General features: G+C 35.4%; 1 protein-coding gene and 1 non-coding gene across 2 annotated transcripts in view; both read left to right on the top strand.

Moving 5' to 3' along the window:
* Positions 1–18995, top strand: part of NOX4 (NADPH oxidase 4) — a 153045-nt gene that overhangs the window by 46148 nt on the left and 87902 nt on the right. Inside the window, exons 9-11 of the mRNA XM_089915387.1 lie at positions 12405–12621; positions 14904–15068; positions 15191–15253. Coding sequence (XP_089771513.1) covers positions 12405–12621; positions 14904–15068; positions 15191–15253 — 445 coding nt within the window. The remainder of the gene's footprint in view (positions 1–12404; positions 12622–14903; positions 15069–15190; positions 15254–18995) is intronic.
* Positions 14438–14544, top strand: LOC115802648 (U6 spliceosomal RNA). Its single transcript, XR_004023162.2, has one exon. It is a non-coding gene; the product is annotated as a U6 spliceosomal RNA (small nuclear RNA).

Raw genomic sequence — 18995 nt, 5'->3', positions numbered from 1 at the left:
CTTCTGTAGAACAGGGGTCATAAACAGAAAGTGACTTTAATTTATGTAAAGAAATAACCAAAGACATCAACAGAATGAGTTAAATATAATCACACTTTTATACCAACTGAATTAATAGTTCTTTACATATGATTGATAAAAATGAAGAAAACAATTATTAAAATACTGAAATAACTGTTGTGCAACAAATATATAATACTCTAAGCATTCTATAGTGCACATTTTTTATAAAGTTTAATTTTTAATTGAAGTATAATTGGCAAATGAAATTGCATGTATTTAAAGTGTACAAGTGAATTAGCACATCTATCATTTCAGTTTCCTCTTTTTTTTTTCTGGTGTGAACTTTTGAGATCTACTCTCAGCAAATTTCAAGTATACAATACAGTATTATTAACTGTAGTCACTATGCTGTACACTAGATCCTTAGAACTTATTCATCTTATAACTAAAAGTTTGTAACTCTATGAAGTTTAATTTTTAATAAAACTACATAGATTATGCTTCTGGTGTAGGAAAAATTATTACTGATAAATCTTACAGCTTTCTTAAAATGGAACATTTCTCAAAATGTTCTTTTTTATCTTTAAAGGATCTATCTACAAGTAAATCTATTGAAGCTATTATTTGTGCCAATGTTGAAAACTTAGACATATCTTTATTTATAAAATTCCTTGATAATGTCATTCTCTAGCTTTTGGTTATACAAGTAAAGTGCAGCTATTCAAAACAAGCTTCTTGAATTTATATTGAGATTTCTGTTAAATGGTATGCTTTAGGTTTGAACAGAAAAGCACTATTTGTTGAGCATTTGCTTCTTTCTCTATCAATGTGGTAAGTACTATAATAAAGTGTGAAAGAACTATATAATATATGATACTTAGTTTCCCAGAATTAGTAATTGGTTTGACATTAAACAAAAAGAGTTGAAAGAGCTAAAGACAATTTTAAACTGCATATTTTCCAAGTGTAAACATATTTTATTTTCAAGAATTCTGGTGGCCTAGAGAATTGAAGGATCAATGTGGGCTAGAAATTTTAGAAAATTTTTGACTTCAACAATGAAACAGTTTGAAATTGTCGACTGGTTTCCTTATATAAGCAGACTTCTGTAGTAAGGAGGAACAATTGCTTCATATGATTTTCTAAAGTCAATTTTATTTTTATAGAATCTCAAACTTTGAAGGAAGCTCAAAAGATGATTTTGACCAAGAATCTTTGAGTCTCCCTACAATATGTCTAAGTAAATATATAATTGTGAAAAGCCCATTCTGTTTTTGGAAAGCTCTCACTTTCACAAAGTCATTTCTCTTTTGAAACAGAATTTATTTTACTTTAATTTCTACCCAATGATTTAAAAGTCTGTGACTCTGGAGGCCATGGAAATTGAGTTCTTCTCCTTCTTTAAATTCTGTTCCTCTGTTACTTTCTCCTTTGAATAAATTAATAGTTAATATTCATTGAGTACTTATCTTACTAATGGTTGATTTCATTAAGTCCTCCCAACAACTCCGGTAAAATTTGCTGTTATTATTATTATTATTATCATTATCATTGTTATCATTCCCATTGTCCAGGTGAGAGAACAGGGACACTGAGAGGTGAAGAAACTTGCTGAAAGTCATGGCTAGTAAATAGAAGAGCTTGGGTTTGAACCCAGGTATCAGATTCCAGAGCCCACATTCCTAACCAGTAAATCAAACTGGCTACAGTTTGGCATGGCTTCCCTGTATCCCTTTCAAATCTGGAAACCAAAATTAAATACGGTGTTCTTGGGGTATGCAATCTATATTGGCAAAGTGGAAGTCTTACCTTCTTTGCTCAAAATATTACAACTCAATATTATTTAGGATCCAATTATCATGTTCCACGATTACGCATGCCTTTAGCTTAACCTAGTTTTCATTCCTATTACCTATGTTTTAGATTTTTTTCATTAGTATAAGCAATTCTATTGCATGGCACCCTAAAAAACCCACATTTCATATATACTAAATTCAGATGTTTTATCAGTGTTCAAATAGATCTTTAAAATACATTAATTTTTTTTTTCCTAGGAGGTCAGTATAACATGGCAATTAAGAGCTACATCACTTAATAGCTGTATGGCCTTGCCAGATAATTTGCCCTTTCTTTTTCATCTATTTTATGGGATTAATAATAAAATATCTATATCAGGGTTGTCTCATGTTTAAATAAGTGAATGCAGCAATGTAGGCAGAATATAGATATATTCAATAAATGTTAGCAGGATAAAAAGTTATACTGGTACTGATACTAATAACTGTGTAAGGAAGAAACTCCACATTTAATTTGCTAAAGAATCGTTTTTGTTTTGATAAAGACACTGCACTTTTGAAGAGCCCAGATTTTCCTATCAGCAAAGTAATTTGATAAACATATAACGAAAACTGCTTAGCAGATCAAAAGAATAATCCTAAAGGGCAACAGTTTTTATAATGTTGTTAGGTCTCAAAGGTTCAACTGATTTTAATGATAAAGGTTTATTTTGGGATTTGCAAGACAAGCCTTCTCCTGAGGAATTTTTTTTCTGATTTTTAATACACCTTTCTAGGAGGTTGCCATTTGTACACTGTACTAAAGATATTTCAATTCAGAAGACATTCAGAAAAAAATTTTAAAAGCCAAAAATGTTCCCTCTTTCCAGACATGAATGTAACTGGACGTTTCTTTCTTCATTTTCATTTGAAAAACTCATCAGGAGGCGAGATATACTGCCATTCTCACTTACTGATGAAAGGGTATTGGAGGGAAAAGCAATTATGAATGTCACAGAGTCTCAGCCCAGAGCCTAACCCCACTCCTTTGAAAGGCATGTGGACGGAAAGCATCGTAAATGAGATAGGGCACCCTTAAATGAGATAGGGCACCCTAGACTTTCAATTTTATGACAGTCAACACTCCCACTGGCTTTAGCTCTCGGAAGTGTTGCATGGGTAGTAACTGTATTTTATTTTTTATTTACATAAGAGAGGAAATATAATGTGAGAATTCTGGGAAAGAAAGGGGGAAGGTCCTTCTCAAAGGTTTAGATGGCAGTGAGAGCCAAACAATAGTGAATAACTGAGCCAGCTGGACTTCCCAGACTATATTTTATTACAAAAATGAGACCTGGATTATTCTTTTAAACAGAGCTTTCTGCCATTTGGGACTACTGCTGGCAAGAGTTCGTTGTAGAACATGATTTATATTCTGCTTGAATCATTTTTTTCAGAGAATTTAAAAGGAATGGTTTTCTAGGTGCATGTTTCTAAAAACATTTGTTCTTTAAACCCGAGGAGCACAGTGAGCAGCCTTTGTCAACAATGACAATGAACCAGAGGCACTGTCAGCTTCATAGGTACTGAAACTCAAGAAATTAACCCCGGGGTAGTCAAATACTTATGAGATTAGGCTTATTGTGTTGGTTTATCTTCCCTCTACTATGCCCTTAGGAGGAGAAAATTAAGAATATACTCTTGGGGGATGGAGGTATTTATGCAATATAGTTAAGTGTTAGAAGTTGTCGATTCCTAAGAATCTTCTCTTTTACAAGCACTTGTACTGAGGGCTCCTTTTTGTTTTTTTTTTGTTTTTTTTTTTTGTTGTTGTTGTTGTTTGTTTGTTTGTTTGTTTTTGCGGTACGGGGGCCTCTCACTGTTGTGGCCTCTCCCGTTGCGGAGCACAGGCTCTGGACGCGCAGGCTCAGCGGCCATGGCTCACGGGCCCAGCTGCTCCGCAGCATGTGGGATCTTCCCGGCCCGGGGCACGAACCCGTGTCCCCTGCATCGGCAGGCGGACTCTCAACCACTGTGCCACCAGGGAAGCCCTGAGGGCTCCTTTTACCCGCACTGATGTGGAAGGAGGAGAGGCTTGTGGGATATTCCTACTGGGGAGAGGCACCAGCTCTTCTTAGAATGTCAAATGGAAACTTGGTGAAGCCAAGGGAAAGGAAGGCCCAGAAGCTGTATGTTAAGCCCAAAGTACAGAATATTAAACACTATATAAAACCTTAGGTAAAAGGCAGAAAGTCAGGTTATAGCTGAAGTTGTAGTTGAATAGTAGAAAATTCCAGTGCTCTGTGCGGCCTACCCCCATTATGCATCTGCGAGTTACAGTATGAAAGAGAAAAGGACGTATAGCCGAGTGACGTGTCCTAGGTAAATTATAGTGTTTTTGGGGGAAGGACTGTTTCTTACTTATCTTCATCAGTGGAATCCCTTTCATCATCAATCCTAAATCATCATTCACTCAGTGTTTGCTAGATTACAGGGAACTGTATTAATTGGCTTTTAGCTAGGAATGTGTTATTCTTCTAGGCCCTTCCAATTTTCCTCAAATATTAAAGTATTGCAGATAGCAATAAAAATAATCTGTGTATTTATTTAAATGTAACTTGGATTACCATTTTGGGCCTGTCACTTATACTTAGTGTTATCTAGGTAATAAGTTATTATGGCAGCTGGAATATCAGTTTCTGTGCCTGAAGAATTAACTTTTAAGTCTTAACTATTTTCGTTGTGTTGTAGACTGGCACATTTTTGCTGGAGATTTTTGTGTGCTTCTGTGGCTAAAAATTCTTTGGATCATGGAGGAAAGTTTTTCATCTCCTTTTATTTGTCTTCTTTCACATTTTTGGTTTTTTAATTTTTTACTTAAAATATATTGGGTGAATAAAATTCCTGAGGGATTAAGTCTTTGTTATGTGGAATTCAAATCCCCCCCCATAATATTTACATATTTTCCATATGTTAATAAATATAGTGTTCTATACAACTATGATCTTTAGACATGTATGTGTTTTTTCCCATTTCTAATTTCCCATTCATAGGATTAATTTTCCTTCTTGTGTAAAAGATGATTTTTCTATGTAATAATTCCTGACTAAAGTCTTATGATTTATTTATTTTTGCTGATATTTTATCCTGAAAGCCAGGTAGGGGTGGGAATTGAGATCGTGCGGTATTTTCTCCCATAAGGATGCCATTTGTTTTGACAGAGATGTGTAGTATATTTGAAGCATTTTCATGTAAATGAATTAATTTATGCTATGAGCTATACTTATTAATGAATTTTTAATCTTCTAAACTGTGAGTTAACGTTCTCCCCAGTTTGAGGATAGAAGTAGTGAGCTTCAGCCCAAATACTTTCTCACATAATTTTAACCTCAGTTTTTCTCCTGGGACCTTATTTATAATAACAAGTGGTTCTGGCTAGAGGTACAGGGTGAGAAAGTTGAGGAGGAAGGAGAAGGAACTAGGGCTAAATTTATTGTAAGAAATATTTTCAGTACATTAATGTTTTTTCTGAAATGTGGAATAATCCTTTTCTCTCCCACTGCCCTTTTAGCAAAGCCTGAAAGCAGAGGAAATAGTAACAAATATTAGATGCTTACATATTTTTTCCTTCCCAAGAGATCAAAGTCCTTTCCTTTATATACCTGTGAAGTAGAGGGTAACAGGCACTGTCTCTCGCTTTCAGCTGAGAAAACGTACTAAAATGACCTATTTTCCTTCACACACTTAGGGAGGGTTGGGATCTTGACCCTATGTCCTTAGACTCCAAGGCTTTGTTTTGCCAGCTGCATTGTGTCTGTGGCAGGGTGCTTAATTGCAGGGCTCACTGCAAAATGAAAATGCGGGGCCCTTTGATAGAAAATTATTAAGCATTTCAAGATGATGGCAACAGAGCACTGAACCAATTACAGTGCCTTTCTAAGATCAGGATCCCGTGAGAGCACACAGGTCACACACCCATGATGCTGGCCCTGTTTGTGTTGCCCAGTCTCGTACCTTGGGCATCACCACCAGCAAGAGCTAGACACAATACGTGCTCCACTCAAGCTGCAGGTTGCGAGTACACTCGGCTATCTGTAGCAAGAGCCCAGCAAAGAATGCAGAGGCAAGTATCTGGCAAGAATCTGGCTAGACCCGACAAAATGGGGGTGAGAGTAGAAGCTTTGGTTGGATGGGTATCTGATGCTTAGGGTTTCCCTGAGGCACGCTGGATCCTTAGTTTAGGAAAGCATTCTATTTCTAGATGCTGCTAACAGATAGGATTGACTTTCTTGATGACTTGTCTACCTAGGTTAGGATGGGCTCAGGTTCAGGGCAGGGCTGAGATCTCAGGTTGGACTTTGCAGTACTCAAGGGTGAAGAGGGATGCTGTAAGTTGCAGACCTATTTAATGCTATTCCCTGCAAAGATGAATGAACACACGTGGTTTATTTTACTAAATGCCATTTGCTGAAGTCTAGACATCTTTATTGAAATTAGAATGAGTTCGAACTAACTTCTGTGTTTGTTAAAACCGGGTGACTCCTCAATCACGTGTTTCAAAAATAACCACAACAAAAAATTGTTTATATACTTCTAGCCATTTATTAATCCATTCAGTGAATATTTATCGAACACTTGTTACAGATTATAGGCACTGTTCTAGACACCAGAAAAATAGAGGCACAGGACAAATCTTTGACCTTAAGTAGTGTATATTCTAGTGGATTCCTCAGAATCCAGTGAATTCCAGTGGGTTTTGCAATATTGAATTTGGATGTATTTTCTTAAGCTCTTTTTTTGTACTTGAAGCAAAGTAAAAAGAACGGTCAGAAACAAGTTGTTATATTTTTTCTGTAAAGAAAAGAAATATTTTGTATGTTATAGAATACAAGGTAAAAAATAGATTCCTCATGGGACAAGGATTTTTTTCTCCACTTTAGAAAAGGATTAAAATCACCACAAACATAAAGGTCTCATAAGCAACAATGCATTTGTTAAAAATGTGTAACTTGCAGTTAAAGTAGAGATGATTTTGTGATTCTCTTTTTGGCAGGCATAGTGTTTTGTAATATTTAACTTTTGCCATAAAAAGTTCTTATGATTTCTATGTTTTAACCTGGTAGGATTTATTCTGTGTACTATATTATTTTCTATGACTTTGTCACAGCCAGGCATTAAAAAATAGTGGTATAACTATAATGCCTAGTGAGGAAAAAAGGAAAGAAAGAAAGAAACCTATTTTGTGGAAAGGCTGTTGAGTGTTGAAAGCACATCTTGAAATCCTTATGAGTGCAAAAACAATAGTGTCCACAACCATGTGTTTTGATACACCATAAAATCCTTGATCTCTCATGATTGAAGAACGCTAGACATTCCAGAGATACTTCAAAATCTCTCTTTTAGAACATAATGCAATATACCTAAAAAAAATTAGTAATAAGTGTTCCTATTCCCACATAGGCCATGTGCCTCCTTCCCCAACTCCCTGCCACATCACTGTCTTAACTTGGCAATATTCTCTGCTTACCATTCACTAACATCTTTTTCTTTCACTTTCAAATGATTTTTCATTTAATTAGGAAAGGTACAACAATATAAGAATGTTCCCTTTATTTTATTATTATTATTTCTTTTTGCGGTAGGCGGGCCTCTCACTGTTGTGGCCTCTCCCGTTGCGGAGCACAGGCTCTGGATGTGCAGGCTCAGAGGCCATGGCTCACGGGCCCAGCCGCTCCGCGGCATGTGGGATCTTCCCGGACCTGGGCACGAACCCATATCCCCTGCATCGGCAGGCAGACTCTCAACCACTGCACCACCAGGGACGCCCTCCCTTTATTTTAACTTTTAGATGCACTTGCTGTATTCAAACAAATTATGTAGTTATTATTTGCTTTTAAAATCAATTCACTAGAAACTCACTGAAGACTTACTACATGCAAGAAACTTGCAGGAGGGCTGATGAGATTTGGCAGTGAGTGTAGTTATAAGAGGGATATATAAATGCACAAGATATTATCCCTTCTACTAATTTGGGAATAAACAATGTGCTTTTGTTCATACTCCTCCCTCATATTGGAATGCCATTTCCCTAGTCTCTAACATTAGAATCTCCACATCCTTCAGTTGCTTCCCCGTGAAGCCCTTTCCAGAATGTCATAATCAGAGTTCATTATCTCTATGTACTCTCTAGGGGTCACTATACATCTATATAGCATTACTCATTTTGGTTTTTAGTTGTTTTTGCTTTCATGCCTAATTATACCCATTAAAGTTGTGCTATTCAATTTAGATTAATTACAATGAAATAATATGAAAAATTCAATTTTTTGCCTGAACTACCACGTTTCAATTGCTCAATAGCCACATGTGGCCCATGGCTGGACAGCACAGATTTAGACCATTTCTACCACCACAGAAAGTTCTGTTGGATAGAAGTGCACTAAATTCTAAGCTTCTTAAAGACAGAGGCCATATCATTTAAATTAATACGTTTCAAAACTTAAATAATAATAAATGTGAAATAGGTGTATCTCAGTGGTGATGTGGGGCAAGGAAGAAAATCAGGATTATTCGTCAGATAGATACAGCTGTGCATTATTTAAAGTGTTAATTAAAGTGGGCTCTGTTGTATTTGAAAAGATTGCATTAAACTCTAAAGAAAGACAAGTCTATTATGTTTGCTGAAATAAATATAGGTACTAGGGATTCAAAGAAATCACAAAGACCACATGTAATATTGAACTCAGTTTTAACAAATGTGGTCACAGTGAAGTACTTGGATTAAAAAGATGATATCTGATTTTTATCTATCAATCTAGTATCTATAATATCTAATGTACATTCCTATTCAAAGTTCTTCAGAGTGAAATTATTTTATGGACTTGAAATATAATTTTTAAAGAAATATTATATTCTAGGGTTGCAAATTCTAAGAATTTCTTCAGTAGTACCAAAGAAATTTCTAAAATTTCTAAAAAGTTCTGTACCAGTACTAAAAAAGTTTTATTTTTTACTAGTACAATGAAAAAGTAAGTTACTGCATTTATTTGAACTTAAAAAATAACATAAAATTATTGGTTTGGTAGAAATATACTACCTCCTTTTCCAGATATATAACCATGTAGAGCCATGAAGTTTATTCATTGCACACATTGACCTTCAATTTCAGTATATTGTTCATAAGTAGAATGGGGATTCTGCAGGGGGATTAGGTCTAGTACATGGGAAGGTGTATGGCCTTTGTACTCTGACTTGGCTACTGACTGACAGTGTGGTCTTGGGCAGATTACTTAACAGTTCTGAATGTTTTCACTCATTCTGAGATGGGGCTACTGACCTTTACCACACAAATGTATTATGAAGTTTGTGGAAATAGGTATTGAAGCAGCAAGCACCTGTCTGGCATGTACTACCTATCCTTCCAATACTAAGTTTAATACCTGCCAGCGTCCTTCCTTTTGAACCCGTCAGTATCTTTACCACCTAATTTAGCCCAAAAACCCAGAGATTCCATGCTTGATTTTTTTCTGATGAATGATATTTTTTGTTTCTTATCATTGTTTGCCCGTAGATCTTTTCTCTCTTATCCATGTTTCTTCAATGGCAACAACTACAATCTGAGACAAAGAAAAGGCCATTTTAATGGGCATAGACAGAGGTAACCTATGCCATTAAGCTTGATAATAGCTTAAAATAACATAAAACTCTCAAAATTAAAAGGGATTTTAGAATATTATATGCTACTTTATACACCAAGAATGGCAACATTGTTTATTTGATTGGGCTGTCCTGAAGATTTGTACTGCATAGTAAAAACATTTGTCATTCTAAGGACCATTAGCCCATGGGGTGATGCCCACTTGAATGCTGTGATGACTCAGGAGAAGGAATAAATAACATTTCTTTGCCTGATGTGAAGCAGCCCCTTCACACACACACACACACACACACACACACACACTCACTCACACACACACACACACACACACTCTCTCTCTCTATCTGACCTAATTTCCAGGCTTTTGTTCGTTTTGAACCCCTTCCCTTAATGTCTACTTCTTTAACCAACTGATTTGCTATGCACAATATAGGTTTTTGGAGTGAGGGAGCTCAGGTTTCTGAATCCCATGCTTTGACTACTACTTAATTAATCTCTGACCTAAACGATAGCCTTGTGTTTCTCATCTGTGTAATGGGAATAAAAACACCTGGTATGTTATTTTGTTTTGAATTTTAAGTGGGAAATAGATGTTTACAAAATTCCTGACATACTTTCTTAATAAATATTGACCTTCCCCTCCCTTACTTTTTTAAAGGTATGTTGTGAGGATCCAATGATCCAGTGAACTAACATGCTGTATACTAAGAGGTGAAGAGCTTAGAATTTTAGTCAGACCTGTGTTCAAATCTTGGCTTGGCCACTTATTAGCTGTGTGACCCTAGGGTATTAATTTATTAAAATAGTTTCTTAAGAGCTTAGAATTTGAGTCAGACCTGTGTTCAAATCCTGGCTTGGCCACTTATTAGCTGTGTGACCCTAGGGTATTAATTTATTAAAATAGTTTCTTAATTTGTAAAATGGGAATAATAATTTGTATTTCATGTAGCTGTGGTGAGGGTAATGTGAAATGTATACAAATTGCTCTGGACTGGACCTCATGTCTTCTATACGTTACTAAGCTCTTTTTTTTTTTTTTTTTTTTGCGGTACACGGGCCTCTCACTGTTGTAGCCTCTCCCGTTGCGGAGCACACGCTCCGGACGCGCAGGCTCAGCGGCCATGGCTCACGGGCCCAGCCGCTCCGCAGCATGTGGGATTTGCCTGGACTGGGGCACGAACCTGTGTCCGCTGCATCGGCAGGCGGACTCTCAACCACTGCGCCACCAGGGAAGCCCACTAAGCTCTTATCAAATCACTCTACTCAAATGATTATTTGTGGTCTGAGTTATGTTCAGCTTCTCTAAAGGTATCTTCTAAACTGGATTTTAAGTTTTGGAGTGTTAGGGGCCAGATCTGACTATCTGTAGCACCACCTAGGATACTACCAGTTGCATTATGCCAATGTTTGTTCAACTTAGCAACCAATAGAAAAAAATTATCGAGATTTTTGGCCTGCCCACCCATCAGCCACTACCCTCGGGATAGTTAATAAGAGCAACAGGTTTGGGTAACTCATTACTTGTAATAAAAGCTGCATCAAATTAATGGACTTTTCAAGTATTAAAATGGCACAATTGTATTATATGACTAGAACTCTATAAAAGATTATGTACTTGGCTCACATTTATATAATATGCATTCATTTATTCCATACCTAGGCCATATCTACTGCATTACTGAAAAAAAATGTGTGTGTGGTCTACCATGGATGTTATGTAATACAGCCACTACTTAGATTCTCCTGATGTGTTCTCTGTGCTCTCCAGTGACTTCATAATGACTGGTTTTAGGGAAGAAAGTAAAATAAAGTGAAGAGAGAAAGGGAATTGAACATAAGTAAAAGGCGTAAAAGGGAGAATGATCAGGTTGAGTAGATGGTACATTCCACCAAAGACTACCTTAGTCATTGCTAAGTCATTGACCTATTTAGTATCAGTTTTCTTGTTATAGTTTTTGTTGTTTGAAAATATCATCCTTATAATATCATTTGTAAAATTATAGCTGTGGTGAACTTAAAGATGTACTTTTTAAATGTACTAAAATTGATTGTTTGGGAGCATGAAGGGTAATTTAAAAACATACTCAGACAACGAGGAAAAATAATTTTGGAAACCAAAATTTTAATATCTCAAAATTAAAATAAACATTTTCAATGCTTTTCAAAATCTTACTTTTTTCTTCAAGATTTGCTTATGCAAAAAAAATTTTTTTAATATAATCTATGATTTCATGCACTATCCCTGTGAGGTAGATCTTACTTAACTCCTTATAAGAAATAAAGAGCACAGAAAGTTGAAGGGTTATCTTAAATCTCACAAAATATGAAATAATAAGAATGGGATTTTAGGGTTTTAAGTTCTCCTTCCTGATTCATTATTTTGAGCCTTTTATGTGGTCCTGTTTATGGAGAAATTGAAAAGTAAGCAGGTTTAGGGCCTGATTGCTGTGTATTGTTTTCAGATCACAGGAGATGCAAGCTTCCAGTTTCTGTTGTTATGTTTGTTTAACGTTTCTCTGTAAATCAACAAGGCTTGTTTCATCTAGTCTTAGCCAAATCAAGCATGATCCCCATACTTTTCCATTTGTGTTTGAAATTATAGTGAAAGTACTCATCATTATAGTGTTTATTGAAGTGAAAACTTGTATGTGATTGTATGAATGCCTAATAGACTTGAAGTAAAGGCTGTCAAATTCAAGAATGTTTGGAAAGATTGCATGTGTCTTCTCTACCATGTATTTGTGGCATTTGTGGGGGGGGTCTAAATTTTTTGATTTAGTTCCATAGTAAAGAACTTATTAAAAGTTTTAAGATTTCTCAATTGCTCTTAAGTAAGATATATGAGAAGCATTTCTTTTGGATAAATGCTATGTAAAGTTAACAAGAAAGTAAGGTTATTTTCTTGTACTCTGTTCTCTGATTTCAATCTCTTTTTCATCTCCTTGTTTTTATTTTTTTCTTAACTTTAGAGGGCTGCTTAAGTATCAAACTAATTTAGATACGCACCCTCCTGGCTGCATCAATCTTAATGGAACCCGCTACCAGAATATTCACTTACCAGAGTATCTCTCAGAACATTTTCATGAACCTTTCCCTGGAGGATTTTCAAAACCAGATGAGCTTACCCAGAACACATTTGTGAAGATTTGTATGGAAGAGCCCAGGTTCCAAGCTAATTTTCCACAGGTCAGATTAATTCTATGTCTTTAATAGTCTCTGCAAAGTCCATGTTTCCATAACAATTGATCAACATTGTATTTAGACATGTTTTTGAAGGTAATGAAGCAATTCTTCTTGCAGAAGAGAATGTTTCAGGATGTTTCAATAGCAAGTTAGTACCTATTGTTTCATTATAGGCAGCCGACAGCTCAACGAGAAAGACCTATGATATTACAGAATATAGAAAATCCCTGCTTAACTGATCGTATGATCTTTGCATACTGTGGCACTGGTACTTGCCACAAGAAAGGTAGCAAAGATATTTTCCTTATGCATTGAGAAAAATAAGTTGAATAAGGAAAACAATAGTGAAAAAACTAGTACTACTACTAATAGTTATTATGGTATATTATAATATTATGGTACAATATTATATATAATATTATAAATACTAAGCTGTAAAATCAGTTTATTGAATGCTTAATATCGTCTGCTAGGAACTATGCTAAAATATGTTATATGCACAATTTCTTCAGTATTCACAACTCTTTGAAGTAATTAGTATCATCCTCAATTTTCTGATGAGGAAATTGTGGCTTAAATACATAAAATACCTTGACCAAACTCTACAGGCTAACACGTGGGAGAAGTAGAGTGTAAAACCAGGTTGTTGATTTGCTCTTAGAAAACTTCTTTCCCAAAGACCCAGCCAGTAGTTTGATAAAGGTCCTAATCTTCCCTTGTGGCCATGGGAGCTGCCCACATGGGTATTATGCCCTGTATTCTTTGTCTGTAGCAGGTGAAAATCAGGGAATAGTGATGTTGAATGTCTGTTTTAAGAAGAAGAAAGGGGGGTCAAAAGGTCGAGTTTGTAGATGACCTTGGAGTGAGTGTTAGTCTTGTGTTTATTATTAATAATAACCCTCTAGATTCCTATTAGACTTTACAACCTTCATTGCTTTTCTGGGCTTCACACAATGCTATATGTTAGGGAGGGCAGGTATTGGGACTCCCACTTTACTTGTGTGCGACCTGATGCTCGAATGGTGACTGTCCCAAAGTTGCAGAGCTTGTTCTGTGATGCTTACTCTTCACACAGTTTCTAACCAAATGTGAGGAAGAGGCATGATTTGAGTGGAAGAATATAGTTCTGGAATAACTCTGTAAATAAGGTTTAAAAAAGTGACCATGGAAATACGTTTGGGTTGGAGGCCTCCAGGTGTTGAGGGAGGTAAAGTATGCAGCTGTAGGAGAAAGGTTGGCTACACAGGTTATGCAGTTATCCTGGGATCAGGGCTATCCCTCCAGAACACGTGCAAAATTGTCATGGTTTCCAAATTCTAAATATTATCTGCTATTCATATTACATAAAAGTAAGTTGTGAACAACACATGTGGTATACCCATATTTAAAAATATGTGCATATACGTATTTTACGTTGGGTATACATTTTGTATATGTACATTATGCGTATACATTGTGTGCATTAACAATATCTAAGGTTCTCATTTTTTTTAACAAACATTGAACTGGTACATTTTTGTTAAAATCATCTTCAGATTTATTTGAGCTTTTACTTCCCTTTCTTCTTTTGTTAGATAAAGATATTGTATATATATACATTATATATTTCTGGTGTGCACAGAAGGATATATGAAACAATGTATGCTTACCTGTTAATGGTAGTTATACCCTTAGCAATGGCTAGAGGGTAGGGTCTTGATATTACTTCCCCTTTTATTTCATACTTTACTCTTGTTTAAGTTGCAGTGAGCATCTGTTGTTTTTTACGCATTTTTCTTTACACTTTGTTATTTAAAATACAGATTAAAATATTATTACTGTTCTTGCTTCAGCAGCACATATACTAAAATTGGAACGATACAGAGAAGATTAACATGGCCCCTGCTCAAGGATGACAGGCAAACTCATGAAGCGTTCCATATTTTTGGCCATGTAACTTGCTTTGGCCAATGGGATGCTAGTGGATGTGATGTGAGCAGAGGATATGATGTGTGTGCTTGTCTGATTGGGCTTGTCCTCTTGTACTTCTGCCAGCACCATGGCAAGAGCATACCTGGGTAGCCACTGCTCCTCAAGCTTTGGTCCTATGATGTGATACATGGAACAAACACCCCAGTTGTCCTACAGTTATGTTACCAAGAAATAAATGTTTATTATTGAATGCTAAAAAATATATATTATTACTGTATTATTACTGTAATGTGTCAAATAAGCAGTTGGGCAGGATATAAAGATTCTTATAATACAAGTGTTTCTGAAAGTGTATTTCAAAAATTCTCCATTAGACCTGGCTTTGGATTTCTGGACCTTTGTGCCTGTATTGTGCTGAAAGGCTTTACAGGTGTATCCGGAGCAATAAACCAGTCACCATCATCTCAGTCATAAGTCATCCCTCAGATGTCATGGAAATCCGAATGGTCAAAGAAAATTTTAAAGCAAGACCTGGCCAGGTGAGTCAGTGTCCGGAAACTTTTAAAATACCCTTTATCTTTACATATTTTTTGAAAATTAGCATCATTAGACTATTTGGATTTCTTTTCTGGTCATTTAAAAATTGTTTGTTGCTTTTTAGTATATTGTTCTACATTGTCCCAGTGTGTCCGCATTGGAAAACCATCCATTTACTCTCACAATGGTAAGAAACTTGTTTTTCGATTTTTTAATTTTTAGAATGAAATGTGTCTTTTTCTTTTTGTGTGTGTACACTCCACTCCACTCCATATCATTCAAACCTGTCACAATATCCTTAATGTTTAAATAAGCCATCTTTTTACAAAGAACTATAATTATTCAGAAACTTTTAAACTATTTATTATTTTCTACAACTTTAAACTTCAGGAAATAGTATATTTAATTCATTAAACCTTGTTGATTCAAAATGCAGAAAATTTCCTGAATATTTGGACTCCTCCTTTTATGAATTATGTACCAAAATATAGTATGTGCATGATTTTCTTTAGAGAGATTAAAATTATAGAAAAGGAAATTACTCTGGGTTGAGGTGGAAGCATAAGAAAATGTTTAGAAAAGAAAAAGCCCAGTATAATTGGCACCCAGGTTGTGTATGGAGAAAGGAAAGGAAAATAAGGTCAGAAAAATAAAATGGAATAATTATGAGGGGAAATCTAGCTAAATAACGGCATTATCAAATATTGTTAGCCCATTGTTTCACGTTATTTTTTTCCATTATACAAATGGCATGAACCCATTATAAAAAAGTAAACAATTCACAAGCATGTATGATCACATTATAACTTTTCCTCATTTCCCCACTCCCCAGTCCTTTTCTTGAATTTGACCTATAGTCTTCCAGATATTTTTCTGTATACTTTGGCATATATAGGTGTCTGGCATTTGTTTACTGGATCCTTTGTTTTATCATTTTCTCTTTTTACACAACAATATGTCATGGACAACTTTCCATGTTACCGTATTTGTATATGCCTCATTCTTTTTGATCACTGTATAATATTTCATGGTAGGAATGTACTGTAATTTATTTAATATTCCCCATTGATGATAGAGGTTAAGATTTTATTCAGTTTCTAACAAAGGTAACTGAGACAGGGACCACATGTTTAAAATATATGCTAAGATATGCAAATAAAATTGAACAAATTATGAGGGAGAGGCCAGAAAAATAACTGGTGTCAAAGTGCTAAGGTTTAGGGATGAGGCTGTGCTGGGATTGGAACCGCTGTTAAATTTGTTGTATTAGTCAAGTTGAAAATTTGGAAACCTTGGCCAAGTTACTTCACCTTTTTGTACATTCATTTCTCAGTGTAATATTGTGATAAAAGCAACAGCTATTCAAACATTTATGAGTTTAAATGAACTACTACAAATAAAGTATGTAGAACACAGCCTGGAACGTGAAGTGTCAGGTACATGTCAATACATGTTAGCAAGTATTATGATTTTTATTTTCAGTGTGAACTTGTCCCTTGAGAACATGTATTTGTGAAGATGGCTAGGCCAGAAAATTTTGTATTTAAAGGATAAAACAAGCAGAAAGGAAGTGTCAAACGGTTAGAGAAAGAACAGAAGTTATTTATCCAATAGCAATCTTTAAAAAGAAAGAGAATTTTTTGCTTCATTTGCTCCAAATTTTGCATTCCGTTTGTATGTAGCAAATTTATTTATCTATTTATTTATTTTTAATTTGTCTTCCAGTTTTATTGAGATATGATTGACATATACCACTGTTTAAGGTATGCAGCATAATGATTTAGCTTACATACATCATGAAGTGATTAGCACAATAAGTTTAGTGAACGTTTGTCATCTCATATAGATTCAAAATTAAAGAAGTAGAAAATAAATGTATTTTCCTTGTGATGAGAACTCTTAGGATTTACTCTGTTAACAGTTTTCATATGTATCACACCGCAGTGTTAATTATATTTATCATGTTGTATATTATATCCCTAGTACATATTTATCTTATAACTGAAAGTATGTACCTTTTGATGGCCTTCGTCCACTTCCCCCTCCCCATGCCCCACCCACCTTCCTCTGGTAACCATAAATCTCATCTCTTTTTCTTTTTGAGTTTGTTTGTGTCTTTATTTACTTTTGAAGTATAATTGACCTACAGCACTATGTTAGTTCTTGTTACCCAACATAGTGATTCGATATTTCCATATGTTTCTAAATGATCACCATGATAAGTCCAGTTACCGTCTGTCATCATACTAAGATATGACATAGTTATTGACTGTATTTCCTAGATTATTAATTATTGAGGAAATGTAGTTTGGTATCTAGTGAAATAATTAACAACATTCCATTTTATCACGAAAGATGGCAACATTGGCCTACCTTGGAGACAGGTATAGTATAGTAGTTTATAGTCATTATAGTAATTTACAGTAGTTATAGTATATATATATATATAGTCTACATATAGTAGTATATATATAGTAGTTATAGTAGTTTCTCCAATAGTGATGATAGACACCCTTTCATCTGGTGCTGTGTGGGCTGCAGGTGACAGTGAAAGGGGAAATGTGTCACCATGAGTAACAGTGGAAACTTAGTTGCCCTCATGAGATATAAAACCAACAGGAGTCCTGAGGCCATCAGGAGCCAAGTAGCCATGTCACACCCTTCACTCCTGTAGCACATGCACACCCTACGGGGTGGCTGAATAAGATTGCCCACATCCTATTAGGACAGCAGGAAGCTTGGGGAGTAAATCTGATCAACAACCCTTCAGCTCAGTCATGAAGCCATTTTCATGTGATTGCATCCACTACAGTCAGAAGCACTGTGCTTTAGTTCTGATAGTTGTAAGACATGTTTCTATTTCTCTGCATCCCTACATCCTGTAGGCATAAATTTGGTAACATAAAAAGAAGGAGAAGAATGAAAAAGGGAGAAATACACAAGTAAGTTTGTCTTGATAGAGTAGTTTAGGAAGTTTGGCCCAATCTTGGGGTCATATGAAATTTACTTCAGAAATTAACCTTTCTTTGTGTTTGAAAGTTTTTTCCAGGTTTATTGAGGTATAATTGAAAAATGAAAATTGTGTATATTAAGGTGTACAACATGAGACTATATTTTGAAAATCGTTTCTTCATCATAGCATTAGGTAGAGAATATGGAATAAGAAAAGAAGGCGGTTGCTGAATGTCAACTACAGAGAAGAGAGGGATTTTTTATAAAAATGTTTTTCAACATACACAAAAGTAGAGAGAATAGTATAATGAACTCCCACATTTCCATCACCCAGCTTCAACCAAAAAAAAAAGAAGAGTGTTTACTTTTGAGTATATATTCTGTCACTGAAAACTTTTATGTTCTCTCAAAACAGAAAATCCAGGAACTTTTCACCTGTGTTACACACTGAGTAGATGCTTCTAGATCTAGTGTCTTTCATCTGGCCTAGAACTTTTTTACAGGGCAAAAGAGAAATAACATAAAGTGTTGTGTAGAATCTGAAGGGCTTTAAGCAAATGCTTTATGTGGCCTGGTCTGCTTCCTGAAAGCTGATTGGGGAAGAGCTGTGGTAACCCTGTAGCTGGCTTGAGGCACGGATGGGAGGAAAAGAAAAGAGGAGAAGGGAACATAGGGAACAGAAGAGCAGCAACTGGAAATAGGAGAGAGAGCTAAGAAAGGGAGAACAAATGACATGTGAGGTCAAAGGTAGTAAATATTCACACAAATGACAGGAACTTTAGAATTCAGTCCCAACTCTGTCACTTATTAGTTCTGTCTGTGAGTGGATCTCTGCTCTCATCAACTCCCAAATAGTAGTGTTTGGCTATGAATCAAAAGAAAAGATAGGGATAGCAGTCTAAAGATAAAACAAGCTAAAATGATATAAGAATTTTCTCAGGTACTTTACATTTTGTTGTGTGAATGAAGGACTATTT

The sequence above is a fragment of the Delphinapterus leucas genome, chromosome 7 (assembly GCF_059928025.1).
Source record: "Delphinapterus leucas isolate spDelLeu-1000000601 "Yukka" chromosome 7, BTC_Dleu_Yukka2, whole genome shotgun sequence".
Lineage (NCBI taxonomy): Eukaryota > Metazoa > Chordata > Mammalia > Artiodactyla > Monodontidae > Delphinapterus > Delphinapterus leucas.
Note: the sequence above shows the minus strand (reverse complement) of the source record. Positions and strands in the feature narration are given on the sequence as shown.